This window comes from Schistosoma haematobium, chromosome ZW (assembly GCF_000699445.3).
Source record: "Schistosoma haematobium chromosome ZW, whole genome shotgun sequence".
Lineage (NCBI taxonomy): Eukaryota > Metazoa > Platyhelminthes > Trematoda > Strigeidida > Schistosomatidae > Schistosoma > Schistosoma haematobium.
The window spans coordinates 53,578,499-53,600,750 of NC_067195.1; the positions used below are offsets into that span (position 1 = coordinate 53,578,499).

Consider the following 22,252-nt stretch of genomic DNA (forward strand, 5'->3'; position numbering starts at 1 on the left):
ACAAGTGAAGAATTTTCAACTGACAACCTCTCAATCTTGGTTCCTCTGTATAAAGGTGATCAATGATAAGGCGCAACTGTTTTGCCCGACCGTGAGGAGGATCGAAAGAATGTTTGACATTCATTGAGCTGTCTGCAGATTATCTGACTAGGACATAGCGACATATCACTAGCCCTAAAGATGTCACAATGTAAATTTCTATAAATTACGTACAAAAGTTTTGTTTTGGCATAGTCTTTGGATTAAAGTGACATGAAGAAACTTCGCACCCTATGCAGAAGAACAGAATTTGACGTGGTCAGATAAAAATTGCTCTATTGAATAACTTTCTGAGTTCAGACTAAATATTCGAAGTTTCGTTGTAAGACACAATAACCAAGTAAATCTGCATCAGTAGCACAGGATTTTAGAAATTTTCTACAAATTTATCATTAAAAATGGTTTTACTCTGTCAAGTGTTCCTTAACCGTATAAGTCTAACCTTGAAACTACAGACGATAAAAAGTTAAGTTAACTAAAAAAGGATCACTCAATATTGATGGATTAACGCAGCTGTATGAAGTTCTGATTACTTCAGATAAAGTGACAGCACCTATATTGCAGCTTCATTTAAAACGTGTACGAAGGCATCATGAGCCAGAATGGACGCTAAGAGAGAGAAGAGGATGATGAGAGGCTGGAAGACCTGTGTACTTTCAATAAAGTCATAAACATCACCATTTTACACAGAAGACGTATAAACAAACAGAGGAAATTCCATAACTACAGATCATCTTTTGTGGCCAGGCTAAAACTAACTATAAAGAGGAGTTGATAAATTGGACAAACGGAATATCTAAAGTTTAATACAGAGTTCATTTGAGAAGTTAACAGAACCAACGAGTTCAAGATCCTTTTTAATAACAACTGAGTCTTAGAAGACCTACCAGAATAAGAGGATATCAACTAGAAATGGACTAAAGAAGCAATAATTTAATCATGCCAGGAGGTTCCTGGTGGAAAGAAGCATCAGTATAAAGAGCGGATCTCTGTAAATAGCCTGAACAGGATTCAGAAAGGGAAAAATAAGCGGATAAATGTCCAGGATATCTGAACAAAACTAAGGAGAGCCAAAACTCAAGTTGAATGTACTGAAGCAAGCGACTGAAGAAGAGCATCAGGACCAACGAGATGAAATATTGATAAGGATTGAAAGAAAAAGCACAAAAAGGAAATAATGAAGAACTGTGTAACGCGGCCAAGAAGTTAGTAGGGAGATTTAGTAAAGTGAAGAGACCAGTCTGAAACATTACAAAATACTGATGACTGAGGTGAATTGGGGACTTGAGACATCTTTTGAACAGACTAATGTAGCCGTGCATTAAAGTAACACGCACACAAACCTCTCTATATTTTTACAGTTCATCAACAACAAAAAAGAGAGTAGCTAGACCATCAGGTATATCACGAATGGCAATGCAGTATACCAGTCAGCACATACGGAGGCACTCAAGTCAGATATATCAGTGACTGTACAAATTCTTCATGTTATTTTCGCAAAGAACAAGAAACAGTAAACTGGAAAGAAGGGATACCACATCATGATGAAATGTAATCGAGATCTTAATGTGTATTGTTACTTGAGAGTTATTCAATTACTGTCCGTACTAGAGTGGATAGAAAAGCCTAGTGGAATGTTCTTTGAAACTACGGAGTGTATAAGATCTTCACCATCACACGGAATTTTCATAAAGAACTGGATTCTAAATTGATACATGCACAGAACACATGGATGAACTCCAAGTGAAAACTGCCGTCGAATAAGATTTCCAAATTTTACCTTTTCACTTTCTTCTGGTTATTGATTGGATTAGGAAGGCCTCGATATCTCAGAAACACTACAAAATACAGTGGACACTTCAGGATAAACTAGATGATTCGAACTTCGTATATGACTAGGACCATCTAACCTAACCAACATTAAATGCTGATAAAGACACCTAATACAGCTGATGATGTCACAGGTATTCAGTGTTTGACAACGCTTCTACCAGTAACACCTTCTAATATATTTCGTTCCCACCAAGAGAAATCAAAAGACAGAGTCGAGGAGACCGGAAGAGTATATTTGGCGATGACCAATATATCGGAATTCTCTGATCTAATCTGGCTAGCGATTGCGGTTGATGTTGAGCACGGCGTTACCACACGTGATCTGGTGCGGATGCCTGACCGAGCGCCTTCAGCTAGGTGAGTCCACTAAAACATATGGTCAGCATCCAATGTCGAAAACTTAGTGCTATTTATTTTGGGGATTATTTACCGCTACAGATCACTCCCCCCCTAGTGGGGCAGTGACGACCCTAAGACGTGGCCAGCCAGAAGTTTAAACCCAACGAGTTTGTCGTTGGTAAACACTCTTCTGATAGCTTACTAAATTTAGCAGCGTCTGGTCGTCTTTCCTTACTATATGGGACGGAGGTACAACATAGTAAAAAAAGAAAATGTACAATGAAAATTTCGGATCCTCATAAACGTCATCGTTCTTTTCCAGCCGTCCTGGAAAAGAAAAAGAAAATGTAAGTGCATGTCGAAATACACTCGTATGTGCGTAAAAACACAATGTCGGCGGAAAAAAAATGGAAAATAAACTCATGAACACGTAATAGCATTAAAAAAATTGTTTTTTTGTTTTGTTTTTTTTAAATAGAAATAAAAATATATAAGCATATTAAAATTGTTTTTTTAAAAAAATAATATAAAATGTCGAGAAGTGCCTTACGTGCAATAGTCGTTTAAATGTTCTGGAAATCTCACCCTTCTTCCAGAACGCGTCGTTTTAAGTTTATTTTCGGATACTGTCGAAGTATCTTCGTGTGTGTTGGTTGTCGGATGAGGTATTGTAAGTGTCGGAGTCGTGTCGTTCGATTGTATCGAAGGAAAATCGACGTGGATAGGATTTCCTTCTGAATACGCTGCTTTTAAGCGATCGATGCTGATGCTATCGTTTGTTCCGTTCTTATCGACTATATAGTACTTAGATTCACGTTGAAGAACTTTGAAGGGTCCTTCGTATGCTGATTCGAATGGTCGTCGATGCGAGTCTCGACGAATGAAAACGTGTGTACTATATCGTAAGCCAGGTTGAACGAAAACATCAGTTGATTGAGGTCGAGTGGAAGCAGGTTTAACTGAACGCATTGCGTTTGTAAGCCTGTTCGTGTAGGAGGTTAGATCCATGTTCATTGAAGAGGATGAAGGATCCACGAATTCTCCTGGAAGTCGAAGTGTCGTTCCATAAACGAGTTGAGCCGCAGTGTATCCAATGTCAGCTTTCACTGCATTGCGGATACCTAGTAAGACGAGTGGAAGAGCGTCGGTCCACTGTGAAACGTTTGCTGCTGATAGCGAAGCTTTCAGTTGTCGGTGAAAACGTTCTACCAACCCGTTTGCTTGTGGATGGTAGGCGGTCGTTCGGAAGCGAGTGATTCCTAAAAGTGTGGTCAGACGACGGAAAAGATCAGATTCAAACTGACGTCCGCGGTCTGTAGTGATGGTTGAAGGGCAGCCAAAGTCTGCTACCCATCGTTCGACGAAGGTGCGAGCCACTGTTTCAGCAGTGATGTCCTTAATAGGTACTGCTTCTGGCCATCGAGTGAAACGGTCAACGCAGGTTAAGAGATAAGAGTATCCATTTGAATCTGGTAAAGGTCCTACCAAATCCAAATGAACATGGTCGAAACGAGCATCGGGAGTTTTAAACGAGCCTAAGGGACATTTATTGTGTCTGATAACCTTAGATTTTTGGCAGCTTACACAGGAGCGTGCCCACTCCCTCACGTCTTTATTCATTCCAGGCCAGCAAAACCTTTCTGCTATAAGCTTGATGGTTGCACGAACACCTGGATGCGAAAGTTTGTGCAATGTGTTGAAGACATTGCGTCGATAATGTTTCGGCACGATTGGGCGATCCCTACCTGTAGATGTGTCACAAAGTAAGGTTTCTTTACCTGTTCCCATCTGTTTGATGCGTAGTTTAAGTGTTGTGGACGATAACTCGTGCTGAAGATCACTGTCTTCTTTTGAAGCTGGGCGAGTTTAAGAAGGTCGATTCCTTGGAAACTGTTCAAGGAAGTTATGCGAGATAAGGCGTCTGCAACTACATTGTTTGCTCCAGAGATGTGTTGAATATCTGAAGTAAACTGCGAAATGTAGTCCAGTTGTCGAGACTCACGGGGAGAGTACTTGTCAGAAGGAGAGCTTAACGAGAAAGTGAGCGGTTTATGGTCCGTGAAAAGAGTGAATTCACGACCTTCGATGTAGTGTTGGAAATGCCGTACAGCACAATACATAGCTAGAAGTTCCCTACCGAATGTGCTGTACCTCGATTCGGTATCTAGCAACCTTCTAGAGAAAAATGCCAAGGGTTGCCAGGAGTTGTTAACCCATTGTTGTAAGACTCCTCCGATTGCTGAGTCGGATGCGTCTACTGCGATGCTAATGGGTGCTCGGGTGTCCTGATGTGCGAGCATTGTTGCTTTAGCAATCAGTTCCTTAACTGTGGAGAATGCTTTTCGTGCGGTGTCGTCCAAATTAATGGATTTCGCATTTCCACGAAGTTGGTCGGTCAGAGGTTTCATAAGTAATGCGCATTTGGGTATGAAACGTCTATAGAAACTTACGAGGCCGTTGAACGTGCGTAATTGCTTGACGGTGGTCGGTTCTGGGTAATCCAGAATGGCCGCCACTTTGGTCCTAAGAGGTCGAATGCCTTGAGCATCGATAGTGTGTCCCAGAAAGTCTAACGAGTCGGTTCCGAATTGGCATTTCTGAACGTTTACAGTAATGCCATGTTTTTGAAGTCGTTCGAAAACAAGATCCAGATGCTTGAGATGTGTTTCTCTGTCCGGACTTGCGATTAGACAGTCATCAACATACGCGTGTACGAAGTTGAGACCTCGAAAAACGTCGTCTATGAATCTTTGGAATGTTTGAGCAGCATTCCTTAGACCGAAAGGCATTCGCAAAAATTCATAGAGTCCGAAAGGAGTTATGATAGCTGTTTTCGGTATGTCGTCAGTAGCCATAGGGATTTGGTTATACGCTTTAACCAAGTCGATTTTCGAAAAGACAGTTGTACCTTTCAAGGTAGCTGTCAAATCGTGAATGTGAGGCAACGGGTAACGATCGGGAATGGTTTTCGCGTTCAATCGCCGATAGTCGCCAGTTGGACGCCAATCGTTGCTGTCCTTTTTAGGGACCATGTGCAACGGAGATGCATATGGGCTACTTGACGGTCGTATGATTCCTAAGTCCATCATGTGATCGAATTCGTTTTTCGCTAACCTTAGCTTTTCAGGAGCTAGTCGTCGTGCTTTAGAGAATACAGGTGGTCCTGTAGTCGTGATGTGATGTGTAACGTTGCTGGTTACACACGGTAGTTTCGGTTGAGTTTGTTGTATCCCAGGGTACTTATCGAGTAGTGGTTGATAGAGTGGGTCTATCATATGTTTAACTGTGACTGGGGATACTCTACAACCAGTAAAAGAAGTTACGCAAACGGACAAATTAGTGTTCCCGTCTACTAGCCTCCGTTTGCGCGTATCGATGATCAGATTGTGGTGTTGTAGAAGGTCCATACCAATGATTGGCATAGAAACATCTGCAACAACGAAAATCCAGTGTATGGGTTTGCGTAAACCCACGTTAAGGTAAACGTACCTTTTGCCATACGTAGCGATCGGTTTTCCGTTTGCCGCCTGTAAGTTTAGGGTCGGATCGTGTAGTCGGTCGTTAGGATTTTCTGGGAGAACGCTAACTTCTGCGCCAGTGTCGACGAGGTAGCGAACTCTCGTTGTCACATCTGTGACGAATAACAGACGGCTTTGTTCGCCGGCTACGGTTGCCGTTAACGCGTGCCGGCTTGGAAGTTTCCCGAATTGTTTTTCGAATCAGTCGGTTTCGTGTTGGGAAAATTGCAGGGTTTTCTGCAATTTCTGGAAAACTTTCCATACTGGTTATGATACCAACACCAGTCGGGGTTATCTGTCTCTCGTGGTCTAGAGACAGATCGCTTACGAGAAATGCTTCTACGTGGTGTGCGCGATCTCTTACGGTCGGTACGAAGACTAAGATAACGCGTGAGTGTGTGACATAAGTCGGTTATATCATTCTGAGTCGTGTGAGGCTTTTCTTTGACTGAAAATACCTCGGTAGTAGAAGGTTTCGTAATTTCTAGAATGCGGTCGGCAGATACAGCTAGTTCGTCTAAGGCGTTGTTCTGGAACGAGACCAGAACTGCTTGCACCTGTTGGGGAAGTTTTGACAAGAAGAGTTGTTTGAATAGACCTTCGTCGAAAGTTCTTGGGCCTATTACCTCTCTCATCCGTTGCAACATGTCCGTCGCAGAACCGTGTTGCAGGTCGATGTTATTGAAGAGTTGATCTAACCTTTGTCGATCGGTTAGGTCTCCTCGTTTAAGAATCGAGCGTTTTAAGATTTCGTAAGGATCGGAAACATCACTAGTAAACATACTAGGTGTTACGTACCTGTTGAATTCGCGCGGTAGTGCCTTGACTACTGCGAGGAATTGTGCACGTGTATCGATCACGCCGTGCTCGGAGAAGTCGGCTTCTGCGTAGCAGAACCAGGCTTCGATGTTGTCGGGCCAGAAAGGCGTCAGTTGAAACGAAGGCGGGGACAAAGTCTTAAGCTTGAGTACTTTAGGTGTCTGTTCAGTCATGATGAAGTATGAAGTACGATAATGAACGAGGGGAAAATATATATATATCCAAGAAAAAACACGAAAAAAAATCACAATGTTTAAAAAAAATAAAAAATAAGGCAATGATATATAAAAAATCCCAAAAAGGAACAGACTCACAGTTGCAATTAGGTGTACCAGATCACGTCGGGCTCACCAATGATGATGTCACAGGTATTCAGTGTTTGACAACGCTTCTACCAGTAACACCTAATATATTTCGTTCCCACCAAGAGAAATCAAAAGACAGAGTCGAGGAGACCGGAAGAGTATATTTGGCGATGACCAATATATCGGAATTCTCTGATCTAATCTGGCTAGCGATTGCGGTTGATGTTGAGCATGGCGTTACCACACGTGATCTGGTGCGGATGCCTGACCGAGCGCCTTCAGCTAGGTGAGTCCACTAAAACATATGGTCAGCATCCAATGTCGAAAACTTAGTGCTATTTATTTTGGGGATTTATTTACCGCTACACAGCAATAGCTTTCACAGAAATAAGACTCAACATTCACAATGGAAAAAGATCCTAAAGTACAAAATAGCAAGAACCAACCTAATCATATTTGATAGTGAAACTCTGAAAGAGCTGGGAACCTTTACATGTCTAGGAAGCATAATAGATAAACAAGGAGCACTTGATACAGACGTGAATCGTGAAGACAGTGGGATCATTCCTATTATCGAAAAATATTTGGAAGTCTGAGCAACTGTAACTTAAGACTATAATCAGAATTTAAAAAGCTAACATTAAAACAACCTCATTATGCAGAACTCGTACGTAAAGAAATATCATCAACATCAATAAAATAGTACATGTATTAATAAGTAGCTGTTTACGCATGATACTCTAGATTCATTTTTTCAAAGCCATCATGTGGTGTTTGTAAGAACTGAGTCCTTTGTACTTGATGACTGCCTGATTTTGAATTCTAAAGACGTTTTTCCGTGCTCGTTTAGTTCATCTTGGTTATATTGTGTTATTTCTGGGATTCCTAATTCGTATAATAATTCAGATACTTCTAATTATCACATCGGCGTCGCGAGCAGGAACCAGTGATGGAACAGCTGGACATAAATTCAGATTTTGATACTTTTGAGGACTATATGAAAAGGTTTGAAATCAGGCAGTCATCAAGTTCAAACAAATCACAAGTTCATACAAACATCACACATCAGCAATAATCTACTGTGAGGAGTAACAAACCCACTACCATTTGCGTAAGTTAGAAAAATATGCTAGGGGTAGGAAACACTATACAGTGACCATTCGGTTGCATTACAAGACAAACCTTAGCTTAGTATCTTCAAAGAACACATGACTCAGGGAAGTGGAGGTGAACATAAGAACTACGAATAGGACCTGGGAACAACTGGGAAAGAAAGCTCAGGACAGAGTTGTTTACAGATTTTTTTATTGCTAAGCTTCGCTTCAAAATCAGTCAGAATTTTGAGTGATTGATAAGCAAGCAATTTCATAGATTGAACATTTAAAAGTACTTTATATAGCCAAACCAATTGTAGTACTTCGTCATTTAAATGTACTACACTCAATTCTTTAAGCCACTAAGAGACTGATAGAAATACTGTTAGAACTTGAGTTTATATTAAAAAAGTTGTCGATGGTGAGAGTCATCACTTTAAGCTATAAATCTTAACATTAAAAATTGCAGTTACAGACCAGGCTGTTATAAATAAACCCATTCTAAGTATATATGGCTTTACGACTAGACCACAAACAAACACCGCATAAGTTACTATTATTAACATTTCAGCTAAAAGTCTATTTAAAATGCTTAAAAATTTAATTTCTTTTGTATTTCTTAGATTCGACTCATTTACCTCCTCAAAATAAGATTATTAATTAATGGATACGTTTTGGTGTATTAAGTTTTTTTCTGGTAAGCGTTTTCTTAGTGAGTTAGTTTTCTACAGGGTGAGGTCGCTAATCCCATGCCCAACCCTCCTCTTTTATCCTGGCTTGGAGCCGGAAGTAGCCCTAGAGGGGCTCCAGGTGGAAGACTTACCTACGTCAGAAGGCAAACTTTCACATGAAATCCTCAAGGCCAAAGAAAAAGAGGAAAACCAAAGAACACATTATGCCGAGAAATGGAGACAGACGTTTGAAGAATCAACAAAAATTGGATAGAACTAGAAAGCAAGGCTCAGGACAAAGTGGGTTGGGATAATGTTGGTCGGAGTAAAGGGCGTAAGTAAGTAAGTTTTTTATTATCAAGTCATCAACATCATGGAATACATACTGCCATGTTTTTAAAATATTTTACGGTTTCAACTATCAAAATCAATATTCATTAATAAAAAAAGGTACATTTTTCAGTTATTCATAAAAGTGTATTGAAACGATACTAAATTTGAAAATTCATTCAAATAAATAAAAAAGTACTAAAAATGTAGTTTATATTGTCATTCACTAAAATATACTTATTGAATATGAAATTTAGTACAATGATAATAATTATTATGCCAAAAAAGAAATTATATTTACAAATATTCTGAAACAAATCCAATAAATTCTTCATAATTTAATCTTTCATCTTTATTTTTATCATATTTATCAACCCATTGTTCAACTTGTATAGGGAATATAAAATTACAATCATTTTTCATGTAATTTTTTATTTCTTCTTTTGAAATAGTTCCATCTTTATTTCGATCCATTTCACGAAATATTTTCCTTAATGCAGCACATCTTGAAATAGATGTTGTAATGTATTGAAAGAAACATATAATGACAAAGTAATAGATAGATATTGTTTGAATGAAATGAGATTAACATCCAGTGCTTCTAGGTTTAGTCTAGTTTCAATAGATTCATGATCTTAACTATTAAAATTATTTTCTTCAAATTAAATCTTTTTAATAAAAGTGTATTCTAGGTCAGATATTATAGAATTAGGTTAAGTGTTCCCGCGCGAGACTGAAGGCCCTGGGTTTGAATCCCGCAAGCGGGATTGTGGATGTGCACTATTGAGGAGTACCACAACAGGACGAAACAGCCGTCCAGTGTTTCTAGGTTTTCAATGATGGTCTAACATCAATCGGTTCATGATCTTAATCAAAAACTTAATAGTCTCCACAACCCCTATACTGATAATTGATTGAAACTTTGCAAATTAGGTATTTACTGTATGATTCTCAGATTGTACTAAGATGTTTTGTAATTTTATGTTTTCAAATCCATTCGATTGTCCCCACTTGAGTCCTTATTTATTTCATGATCAATTCCTTCTTAATCTTATGACGTGATTATAGTATTAATGCTCTGTTATGCTAGCGGGATAAAAAACTGCCCAGTTAAACAATATAAAACAGATACCCAACTTGCTATGTAATTAAACTTGTATCCTTTCAGTTCAGTTAATTATAAATAACTTTTAGAGTACAGGAAATACCAATATCGACAAATGACTTGTTCAGTACAAAAAAATAAATCTTTTTTAAAAAAAACTCACGATACATCAGATTGTGAAAGTTTCTTATTTGTAGCTTTCATGAATTCATTTTTAGATATTTTCCCATCTTTATTTTCATCATACAGTTTGATAACTTCCTTTACAGAAAAAATGTCATGAAGAAGTACAAAAAGAAGGTTCATAAATGAAAAATTAACCAATCTAAACAAACATTATTGAAAGCTGACAAATAAAAGAGAGCTACATATACAATAATATACATATAACATTTATTAAAATTATAAAATTACGTAATAAGAAGTGTCCAGATAAATACACCGTGAAGCGTATATTTGAGAAAAAATGGGTGGGAGGATGTGAAACAAACGAACAAAAAATATGGAAAAAAATAAACAAATTCATTTATTAAGTTCCAATAGTTATAATCATGAGTCAATTGAAGCTAGATCATCATGGACAATCTCGAAGCACTGGAAGACCGTTTCGTCCTAGTATGGGACTCCTCACTAGTGAGCATCCACGATCCCGCCCCCCGCGGGATTCAAACCTGGGACCTATTAGTCTCACGCGCGAACGCTTAACCACTAGACCATTGAGACAGGATCCAACGGTTTTAATGTCTAACTTCAACTAATCCACGAAATTGAGTTATACATCCACCATTGTTATCAGTGAGTTGCTATCTCACAACTGATCCGGTTAAACTCCATTGGTCACTGCTTCTCACTAGAACTCCAGGATATACATCTTGAAGCCAATCATTAGTGGGCATATGTTGATCAGTATCAGAAGGGGTTATTTTGTGGAGATTGTAGTAATTTCAATAGTTGTGATCATGAGTCAATTGAAGCTAAAGCACCATGGAAAACCTGGAAGCACTTATTAAGGCGAAAGGAGAGATAAGATTGTTACGAATTTCGTATAAACACAAAGACTTAGATTGTTGGCTTGAATTCTTATAGCTTCTGCTATGTGCAAGAGACGAGCTTGAACACCATAAGGACAACCAGTAGGAATACGATAAATAACTTCAAATGACTGATAAACTACCTTGATTAGTTTAATAATTTCATATATACATATAAATATTACTGTATATTAGCATAAAGCGTGATGAGGATCTAATCGAAAACAACATTGTTCACTTATATTTATACATATTGTTCTAAAACCCTTTATCACATTTTATAAAGAGAAAAAAGAAAACGAGAAAAAGGATAACGATTTTTTTGTTGTTGTGCTCATTAATTTTTTTAAAAATACCAATCAAACAAATAGAATCTTCCTTTGTTTTTCTTTTTCTTTTCTTCTTTTTTCCTATGGATGTCAAAAAATTCGTTACAATTATTAACTGAAACAATTATGTACTTCTTTTTAATTGTTTCTTTTCGTTTGTTTTTTTCTTTTGATGAATATATTTTGATTATCACGTTTATTCATTATCTTTCCACATGATATATATATATATATATATATATATACAAATCGTCAGAAGAATAAAACAACTTTACGATGTAAATTATAAATTTTTCAAGTTTGAATTATGAAATGAATAGAGAAAAACAAACTAGAAAGATTAATTGGTAATTATGATGAGATTGTTAAGGTTTTGATTAGGATCATGAATCGATTGATGCTAGACCATTATTAGGAGAAATGGAAGCCCTGAATGAAGGTTTTGTTCTAGTATGGAATACAGGATTTCAATGAACAACAAAAAAACTTACCATCTTTATAACCTAATAATGATAATTATCATGTACTTATTAGTGACTAGCTTTGTGAGGGTATTATCGGAGTTCTAGTTAGAAACCGTGACCAGTGGAGATGATCCATGTCAGGGAGAGACAGGTATGTACCTCAGACAATGGAAGATGGTCGTGCAATATCGTAGATTGGTTGAAGTTAGATATTAACACCATTGGATACCCACTCAGTGGTCTACAGGTTAGACGTTCGCACGCGAAACTAAAGGTAGTGGGTTCGGATTCCGCTAGCGGGATCGTGGATGTGCACTACTTACGAGTCCCATACCAGGACAGAACGGCCTTCCATTGCTTTCTGGTTTTCAATGGTGGTCTAACAATAATCGGTTCATGACGTCAATGAAGAAAATATAAATTAAGTTGAACTATTAAGAATTCAAGGTGTACAACTAAAGTGTAATTTCAAACAAAATTTACTTTCGAATTTTGTGTATTATATTTAGGATTGCAAACAGTCATTTATAATATTAGAAATGTTATTATTAATTAAATATCATAATATATATAAATGATAATAACCAATTTAACTCGTCAGGAATTATCTGCTTTGATGAATGAGTGTGATGTTTGTAGTCAACAGAATTAATATGAAGCCTATCATATTTATTCAATGTCGTTTTTTCAACTGCATTTATTAGCTGCATAAAGTTATATGCTTAAGTCAGCAAACGAAATCCATGCTTTCTGACAAAATAAATCTAGACTCAAGATAATTTTTTCAACATCTACTATCCCTTTAATATTATAGCACTTCTAGTCCCATTTATATGTATTCTGGTTGAAGCTTTTGATTTACACAGATCGATTCGATAACAATTTTTATAGAGGTATTTGTGAAATTTCAGTATTATTTGAACGTAAATCAATAATTAGAAAGAATTAATATGCAATTTGTGGATTGTATTCATCACCGAGTGCTATCACTTGAGGTGATATGTAGAATCAGGGAGCTGTGAATGGTTATTTCATTTCAGTATGGGATCAATCAGTAGTGTGCATCCCTCATGACCTATGGAGGCGGAAGCAATTATTGATATCAACACAGGATGTCTACTATAAACCTCATGATGAGTAATTTGAATGAGAATCAACGGTTAAAATCAATGTAACGTGATTCTAAAAAATTGAACGTATATTAGACTAGCAGATGTTTTCGCTAATTATAGAAGGTTTTCAGGATATGTAATGAAAGTCTTCAGAAGGAGGATTTCAAGAATAACAGAAATCGAAAGGTGTTCCTAAGTTCATAAAATGTATTAATTCAGGGAAAAGATTAATTATGAAGAGGTGAAAAAAACAATGATTTTCTAAATACTTACTTCAGCTTTACTTTTAGGAAAACCAAAACTTTCCAAACAGCTAATAATTTCAGCTCTACTTAGAAATCCATCAGAATTTTTATCAATACTGTCAAATTCTTTTTCAAGTATATACATTATAGCCATTCTGTTAAAAAAATGGTAGTTATTCAAGAAGAAACATCAACATGGCACTCACAATACAATAGTGTTTTAGATTGTTTTAAAAATCGGTATATTGTTTAATCATTAAAAAATCTATTTCAGTAGTTCCTGTCATTTTTTTTCATATACAAAGGTATTCCATATGGTATATTACTTGGATTTCTTAATTGTTGGTACTTTTTCGCACAACATTATTCATTTAACTTGACTTAGTCGAAAAACAAGGAAAAATATAGTGAAAGAACTTTCCACTAGTGCTTCTTAGTTGTTTAATTAGTTCTCTGAAAGCACGATAAAGCTTAACTTTGTAGATTATTTCCTAGTTTACTAGATAATTTTCCAAAAAAGAATCATAAACGCATTTCGGAATAACAAAAACCTATGCCCCCAAACATTTCCAAATGGTATTAGAGGTGTGAAAACGGTTATCATATTGTGGTTGCCTACACCATGGATGGATAATTATTCTTGAGGGACCTGATAAGGAAACTGAGTTTGTGGAAGTCTTGAAGACTTATGAGAAATCAGGATTCATACCAAAAATAAAACACAAATATTGTTTTAGGAATCATGAAACAAACTGATGATTTACTATACCAAATCGGAATTTCTTCTTTCAACAGCAAAGATCTTTTGGATTAGACTCCTGTAATATCAATCACATGATTGATTATTAGACTGCAGAAACGTTAAATGTAGTTTGGAATTAATGTTAAGAAAATCCTTATTCTAATTATTTCTTTCATAAATTTCTATATTTTAAAGTATTATGTTCCATACAAATTTTCAAACTATTCAGCTCAACTTTGTTAAATAGACTCGGGATATTGGTTAGTAACAATTTCCACAGTGTAATCAATAAATTTTCACTACAATTGAAACGCAAGATAACAAGTTCATGAGATCGAACATTGATTTTGTCTCCATGTTTTTTCTCATCTTTTAAAGCCCGATCAAAAATTATTTTCAACCAAATCAAGTTTTTTTTTAATTGCACAAATTAATGAAACAATGAATTATTAGGAATACTGACAATTAACTTAGAACAGAGATCAAATTAAGATTATATAATCCGTTATAGTCATTTCATATTTTAACTGTATGGGACTCCTCAGAAGTGTACATCCACGATCCCATACGCTGGATTCGAATGTAAGTCAGTTACTCTCCAAAGACAATGTAATCTTACAGAAAGTATGATACTAATAACTAGTCCATTTAAGCTAGAAATATTAGCTGTACATAGTCTACTTTTATTTCAACACTCTTCGTAAACTGCTTATTTTTATTAATAGATATATTTTAATATTTGATCAAAATGTTTAATCATCTAATTAGATTTTACCATCAATGAATAGTAGATAATGAATATAATCTAAGTTTTAGAATCTATATAAACATTTCTGAGAGATGTACATTGATAAAAGATGATAATCACTACTGTGGTGTGTGCTACTGATGTCGACAGATATAAGTAGTATGTGTCATCAATCGAAAGTGAAATGTCGAGTGGCAGAAGGTTAAGAAGATTGAAAAGAAAAGAGCGAGAACAGGGAATGATTGATGTAAAAACGAAGGAACAATCAAGTCTGAGACAATTGATTGACATTTCGCAAATGAATTATTTACTATATGATTCTTAGAATTTAATAAAAGATTCTGTAATTTTGCATTAAAGTACATTTAATTGTCCCAGCATGTGTTCTTGTTCACTACAGTACCTTGGTTAATTATTATCAACTTTTTAGCAGACTAACTGCATTTTAACAATGTTCATGTACAAGGTAGAATTTCCAATATAATAAATTATCCTTTGCTAATACATTAGAATGATATAATTATCAAATTTATTAGAAACCAAAAATCTTTAGTTAACTCACTTAGTAATATGGTGATATGAATATAGTTGATTTTAATGAAATCGAATGAATAAATTCTAGATGAATCAATCAGCTTATAAACCGTGTATATTGTGGTTACACACACACACACACATAAGCATATGTATCCATGACACCAAAACAATAAAAAAATGCTTACAATTCTTAAAACAAAAATCTGTTACATTATACAAAATTCAATCAATAAACATTGAAGTAAAGATAATGATTGTTGTGTATACAAAGAAAAAATGAAATCAAATGAATGCCAACAAATGGTAGATTTTATTGAAATTTTTGGTTGTCTAGGTGCATGTTTATATGTAAAAATATCAACGAAGAATGTAACGATAGAAAAGTTAAACAATTTATTTTTGTCAGTAGGGGGTTGTGAAAGTTTTTTTTTACCTCCGATTGATATCATGAACGAATCAATGTTAGACCACCATTTAAAGCATGGAGGCACTAGACAGCCATTTCGTTCTAGTATAGGACTTTTCAAAAGTGCGAATCCACGATCCCACACATGAGACTCAGACCCTGGATCTACAGTCTTTTGAGCGAACGCCTAACCTATAGACTACTGAGCGAGCATCCAATGGTGTTAATATCTAACTCCAACTAGTCTACGATATTGAGCGAACGTTCTCGATTGTCTTCAGTGAGTAATTGCCTCATATTCGAATTCCTCGTGCAGGATTGTGGATGCGCACTTCTATGGAGTCCTATAGTAGAACGAAACGACTGTCCAGTTCTTCCAGGTTTTCAAATGCTGGTCTAACATTGATCCATTCATGATATCAATTTAAAACTATTTTTATACATTTTCAATAAATGAAAAAAAAGTATTTTTCATTTTAATGTTTTACGTAAACTATCTAGTATTTTAAGATTTTTGAAGCATACTGTTACGAATTCCAAACTAACAACAACAGAACTATTCAACAGAATTTGATTTAATGAAAGTCTTTCAAGTGATATCAGTTTTTTATGTAGATTTTTATAGATCTATGGAAAAAAGAAGCTACTAAAATTTTATACAAATCTAGCTGAAAAATAGTGGATGTGTATCTTGTCATTCCAGTATTTACAAGAATCTCCCTTTTTTTAAAGTTACTACTTTTAAGCATGCTTATATATATATATATATATATATATATTGCTAAAGCAATGCCTCAAATTGGTAAATATTAACTGATTGTATGTTTCTTTCTCTGATAATCAACTCATCTTTCATCTTCCTTAAAGTTTTAATAAGCATCTGTTCCGTTTTTTTGAGTTGTGTCTTTTTGAACAGTTTCTTTAGAGAATTTGACAGGATCGGATAATATCGAAGATAATTTGGTAACATAGTCAAAACACTTCATAAGGACAATTCCTGAACCCTTGTCTGGGCGATATAACACTAAGTCCTTTCTTTTTTTGAATATAATTGAGAACGCCTCATCAGATAGAATTATCAAAGTTAAATTTATGTTTAGTAGATAATTTCTGAATAAATTAATTGATGTGAACAGAGAAACAAGAATCCTTGACAAACTACGAAAGCTATTTTTCGGGACTTATTTCAGTTAATTCAAAGCTTGTAAAACATTAACAATTATTTTTGTTTAATATCAGATGGGTTTTCTTTTTTTGTGGAGATTGTAGTAATTTCAATGGTTAAGATCATGAGTCAGTTGAAGCTAGACCACCATGGAAAACCTGGAAACACTGGACGGCCGTTTCGTCCTAGTATGGGACTCCTCAGCAGTGCGCATCCACGATCCCGCACCACGCGGGGCTCGAACCCAGGACCTACTGGTTTCGCGCCGGAGCACTTAACCACTAGACCACTGAGCCGGCATCCAACGGTGTTAATGTCTAACTTCAACTAATCCACGAAATTGAGCGACACATTCACCATTGTCTTCAGTGAGTTACTATCTCACAACAGACCTGGTTGAACTCCACTGGTCACTACTTCTCACTAGAACTCCAGGATATACCTCGTGAAGCCAGTCACTAGTGAGCATATGTTGATTAATATCAGATGGGTTTTTTTTGTGGAGATTGTAGTAATTTCAATGGTTAAGATCACGAGTCAGTTGAAGCTAGACCACCATGGAGTGCTCCGTAGCGAAACCAGTAAGCCCCGCGTGGTGCGGGATCGTGGATGCGCACTGCTGAGGAGTCCCATACTAGGACGAAACGGCCGTCCAGTGTTTCCAGGTTTTCCATGGTGGTCTAGCTTCAACTGACTCATGATCTTAACCATTGAAATTTATTTTTGTCCCTAATCTATTCTAGAGAACTTAAGCTTTCGTTTGATGTATGATTCACTGATATAGCCCGTTTTGTTCCAAAGCTATTGTAATTTAAACGCATTATTTTGTACTCTATTTTCTACGCTAATCCCCAGTTTTGGACATAGTTGTATTTTCCTAATTATTGTACGTTGTGTTCGGGTTAGTCATTTATTTATTCATGTATGTTCTTACACTGATCTGGAAATCGGGAACCAGATCGGAATTGGGAATAAATCGAGTAGTGTTCTAGTTGACTTGTCTTCTCTCACTCGCGTGCTTGTCAGACAATCAGGTGATAGAATAGTTTTCTTCTCTCTACCCCACTTCGAACTCACGCGTACTAGCCTCAAAGTTAAGCCGGTCAGCCTATCGCGTCAAGGTCTTAATCTAGTACGTTAGACAAGTTAACCTCAGCAACAAAAGTGGGTAGACAGATCAAGGACGTAACATTAATTATTATGCCAGATAAATTGTTTATACATAACTCTTGTTAATTATATGCAACCTTAAGAGTATATCAAGGATAGTGTGATGACAACATATTGTACTTATTCAAACAAATATTTGACAAATCGTCCAATCATGTTAAGCTTTATTGATAAAATGAATTGTATGTTGAATACAAGATAAGTATTCTCCATTGAATAATCTTTAAATATGGATAAAATAGATAAATCTACTAATAAGATAACAAACCATCTGTGTTAGTTTAATTAAAGTGAATAATATACTGATTTACAGCCTAAAATAAACAGTTTGTACAGTAGAAAAGCTTAAAAATTAACCATTGCAATAACATTGATTGTATTTTGGGAAACTGATGACTAAGAATGTTTCATTTCTTTTTATAAGAAAACAATATTAACACAGTCATAAATAATAACAGACCAAAAGATAAACTATTAATTCAGTGTAAATCATAATAGTTTTACTCTCTTAATACGTTTGACTAATTTAAATATTTGGGTTGAAATTGGGTTCAGTCAGTCAGTTATCTACAACGTAGGAGCAGGCACATATATGCATCAGTCCAAGTTGCTACACCTCATTAGCACAACAAGATGAACACCAAAATCATAGATGTTAATTCAATGGTGTAAGTATATATTAAAAAAGATTGCATATAGGTATATGATGTAGGGAAAAAGAATAAGCTCATAGAAAGAAAGGTATAAAGCAATTTTAATCTCTTAGTTTAAGGGAAGATGGAGATCGATCCTGAACCATGTCACCAAGAGTCTCCAACCATTGGTTACGATAGTCACGCGGACCCAAACCAAGTAGTCTGCATCTCCCAACATGGCTCAGATCAGAAGTTAGTGGCTTTGTGGACTGATGCTACGTTTTGGTTTGGCTGCCACTAAATTTATTTCATCCTTCTCCAACATTATTCAGCATTGCTCGTCGTGGTAATCGGTGTTAAGGCATACGTAACACGTGGTCCAACCATCTCAGTCGATGAAGATTCACAACCTCATCAACTGATTTACCATCGTTCCCTAATACCCTGCGTCTAACCTCACTATTACTTACCCGGTGATCCCAGCAATATTTCTAAGACACCTGTGGTCAAATACTAGTGCCTCACGAGTATACTCTACTCTTAATGGCCATCTTTTGATACCGTCAATTAAAACAGAATGAACTGTCGCGCAGTATACTCGTTCTTTTATTGATAGACGGATATCTCGCCTTCGCCATAGATGACGTAAATTGGCAAAAGCCAAACGAGCTTTTTGAATCCGTGCAGAGATTTCATCAAACATCAACTCATTAGGGCTGATCAGACTTCCAAGATAAGTGAAGCTGTTGATACGTTTGACCACTTCATATCCTATCCTTAGTCCAGGTGTTGACGCAGATCAGTCCTGTAGCAAAAATTCGCATTTACAGAGGGAGTAACACATCCCAAACATCCTGGTATGTTTGCTCAATGATAACAAAAGACGGCATTTTATCAGTAGTAAACAGTAAAAAATTATGTGTTTGGCTTAAAATCACATTGTGTTTGTGAGCTTGTGGTACCAACCGACATATAAAGTGAAATAGATACAATGGGATTCAAATCTGAAGCCCAATAATCAAACTTTCAGTGAGTATATCATCTATTTATCATTAGAATTGTTAAATACATCAAGCTGATAAGGTCTACAGTTCTAGTAATCGTAGTAAATGTCAGACAGATACTAATTAATTAATTGGACTAGGGTAATACATGTGATAACTTAATTGATTATTGCACTTATAAATTTACATTTGACTAACCGTATCTTTCAAATGAATAAATGAACAAAATGATAAAACAAGCAATTAAGTATTCGATAGTTCGTTAGTAAAATAGGAAACTTTATTATATATACGAGTTGGTTTTTGTTTATAAACAATATTGACTTACAAACAGTAAAATATTAGACTAATTAAAAATCATTGTCTCAAATAAAAATTATTATGATAAATCAATTGGGATAGAATGCCAAGTACTTATAAATCAATTAAACATTTAAGTAAACTTAAAAAACCTGTATAGGGGTTGTGGAGATTATCAAGTATTTGATTGAGGTCATGAACCGATTGATGTTAGACCACCGTTGGAAACCTGGAAGCATTGGACGGCTGTTTCGTCCTATTGTGGGGCTCCTCAGCAGTCCTATTAATGATAATTATAATGTGCTCACTCGTGACTAGGTTAGTGAAGGGATTCTTGGAGTTTTAGTGAAAAGCCGTGACCACTAGAGTTAATCCATGTCGGGTAGAGACAGGTATCTACCTCAGTACAATGGAAGGTGGTCACGCAATTTAATGGATTTGGTTGATGCTAGACACTAACACCATTGGATGCCAGCTCAGTGGTCCAGTAGGTTAAGCGTTCGCGAGACTGAAGGCCCTGGGTTTGAATCACGCGAGCGGGATTGTGGATGAGCACTGTTGAGGAGTCCCACAATAGGACCAAACGGCCGTCTAGTACTTCTAGGTTTTCAATGATGGTCTAACATCAATCGGTTCATGATCTCATACAAAAACTTAAAAAATCCTTAAATGTCTGTCATATTAATTATATACAAAAACAAAATAATAAAATTCTTATCTACTTACTTAGAATTGCAAGAAAAAAATGCTTTGAAAATACTTATATTCTCTTTAAACTTACACAAGAACATATAATACTGATTCATTATAAAGTAATACAACAATTCATATGTTTAAAATCATATGATCAGATATAGTATTCTACTATTGGATTAATAATAGTTCACCCATTTTGAGCACGTGTTGATCACAATAAATTATACCTTATACTATAGGATATAAAATGTACTGAATATTATGATTGTATAAATGATTGAATGATAAATATTGTAAAAGAACTTTTTTTAAAGCTTTTCATTATAAATAAGTACTAATTCATTTTGTGTATGACAATTTATAATAACAGTTAAGTAAATTTAATGTAGCGGTACAACACGGAGAACACCAATCCAATCACACTTGATGGCCAAACTCTGCAAGATGTGGAATCCTTCACATACCTGGGAAGCATCATCGATGAACACGGAGGATCAGATGCAGACGTAAAGACGAGGATTGGTTAAGCAAGGGTCACATTCCTACAGTTGAAGAACATATGGAACTCAAAACAACTTTCAACTAATATCAAAGTGAGAATCTTCAATACCAACGTCAAGGCAGTTCCACTGTATGGAGCTGAAACTTGGAGAACTACTATAACCACCATCAAGAAGATACAAGTACTTATAAATAGTTGTCTACGCAAGATACACAATGTCCATTGTTGGCCGGATACCATCAGCAACAGCCTTCTGTGGGTGAGAACAAACCAGCTTCCAACTGATGAGGGGATTAGGAAAAGACGATGGAAATGGATAGGACATATATTACGCAAATCGTCAAAGCCCTAACTTGGAGTCCTGAAGGGAAGCGGAAAAGAGGAAGGCCAAAGAACACATTAGGTCGGGAAATAGAAGCAGATATGAAAAGGATCAATAGGAACTGGAAAGAGCTCGAAAGGATTACCCAGGACAGGGTTGGATGGAGAATGCTGGTGAGCGGCCTATGTTCCTTTTTGAGGAGTAACAGGCGTAAGTAAGTAAATTTGACGTAAACTTTTACAAATGTACATTTGAAAAGTAATTTCTGTTATGATATAACAGCGAATAAAAATTCAAAAAGAATCAAGTAACAAAAACATAATTATTCTATTTTAGATAAGAAATTTCGTTTAAATTTGATCGAATAACTTCACAGTATTTTGGCTCCGAGTTAATGTGAGACATTAAAGAGGAAGAATGTATTTATAAAATATCAGTGAAAGAATTTAAAGTAAATCCAACGTTTCGCTCGACAATCTGATCCAAACTTTTTCAAGGAAATATAATCAAACATCAAAATTTAAAAAAATATAAGAGTATTCTTCCGAATAAACAATACTCTATGATTGAAACTAGTAAGAATCAAAGATCCAGTACACAAGGAAGAACAATAGAATTGTGTTTATGAAATCAGATTTAGTGACTGTAATGTAACGTATGTAGGTGAACCATCAATACAACTGAAAGTGAGGGTGAAGGAATACAAACTATGCTTAAAGCACATTCCTAAATCTTCAGTTGAGGTAAAAAAAACTCGAGAACAAATGAGTGATAGCATTACACTCGATAGA

At 35.9% G+C, this 22,252-nt stretch overlaps 1 protein-coding gene across 2 annotated transcripts; it reads right to left on the bottom strand.

The window, feature by feature from the left end:
• Positions 1 to 5,539: 5,539 nt before the first annotated feature.
• On the bottom strand, positions 5,540 to 20,699 carry MS3_00003880 (uncharacterized protein). Of its 2 annotated transcripts, none has more exons than XM_051211746.1 (4): positions 15,287 to 16,209; positions 13,263 to 13,389; positions 10,217 to 10,314; positions 5,540 to 9,453 (listed from the first exon to the last, which is right to left on the bottom strand). In XM_051211746.1, the coding sequence occupies exon 4, from the start codon at positions 6,719 to 6,721 to the stop codon at positions 5,888 to 5,890; it is 834 nt and encodes a 277-aa protein (XP_051071843.1). In that variant the 5' UTR covers positions 6,722 to 9,453; positions 10,217 to 10,314; positions 13,263 to 13,389; positions 15,287 to 16,209; the 3' UTR covers positions 5,540 to 5,887. The 2 variants fall into 2 exon arrangements, with proteins under 2 accessions (XP_051071843.1, XP_051071844.1); XM_051211747.1 differs by lacking the exon at positions 15,287 to 16,209 and adding an exon at positions 20,668 to 20,699 and having other exon boundaries at positions 9,074 to 9,453.
• Positions 20,700 to 22,252: the final 1,553 nt, after the last annotated feature.

Coding starts and splice junctions, on each gene's coding strand:
- MS3_00003880 (XM_051211746.1), bottom strand. CDS start 6,721: ATGACTGAACAGACACCTAAAGTACTCAAGCTTAAGACTTTGTCCCCG.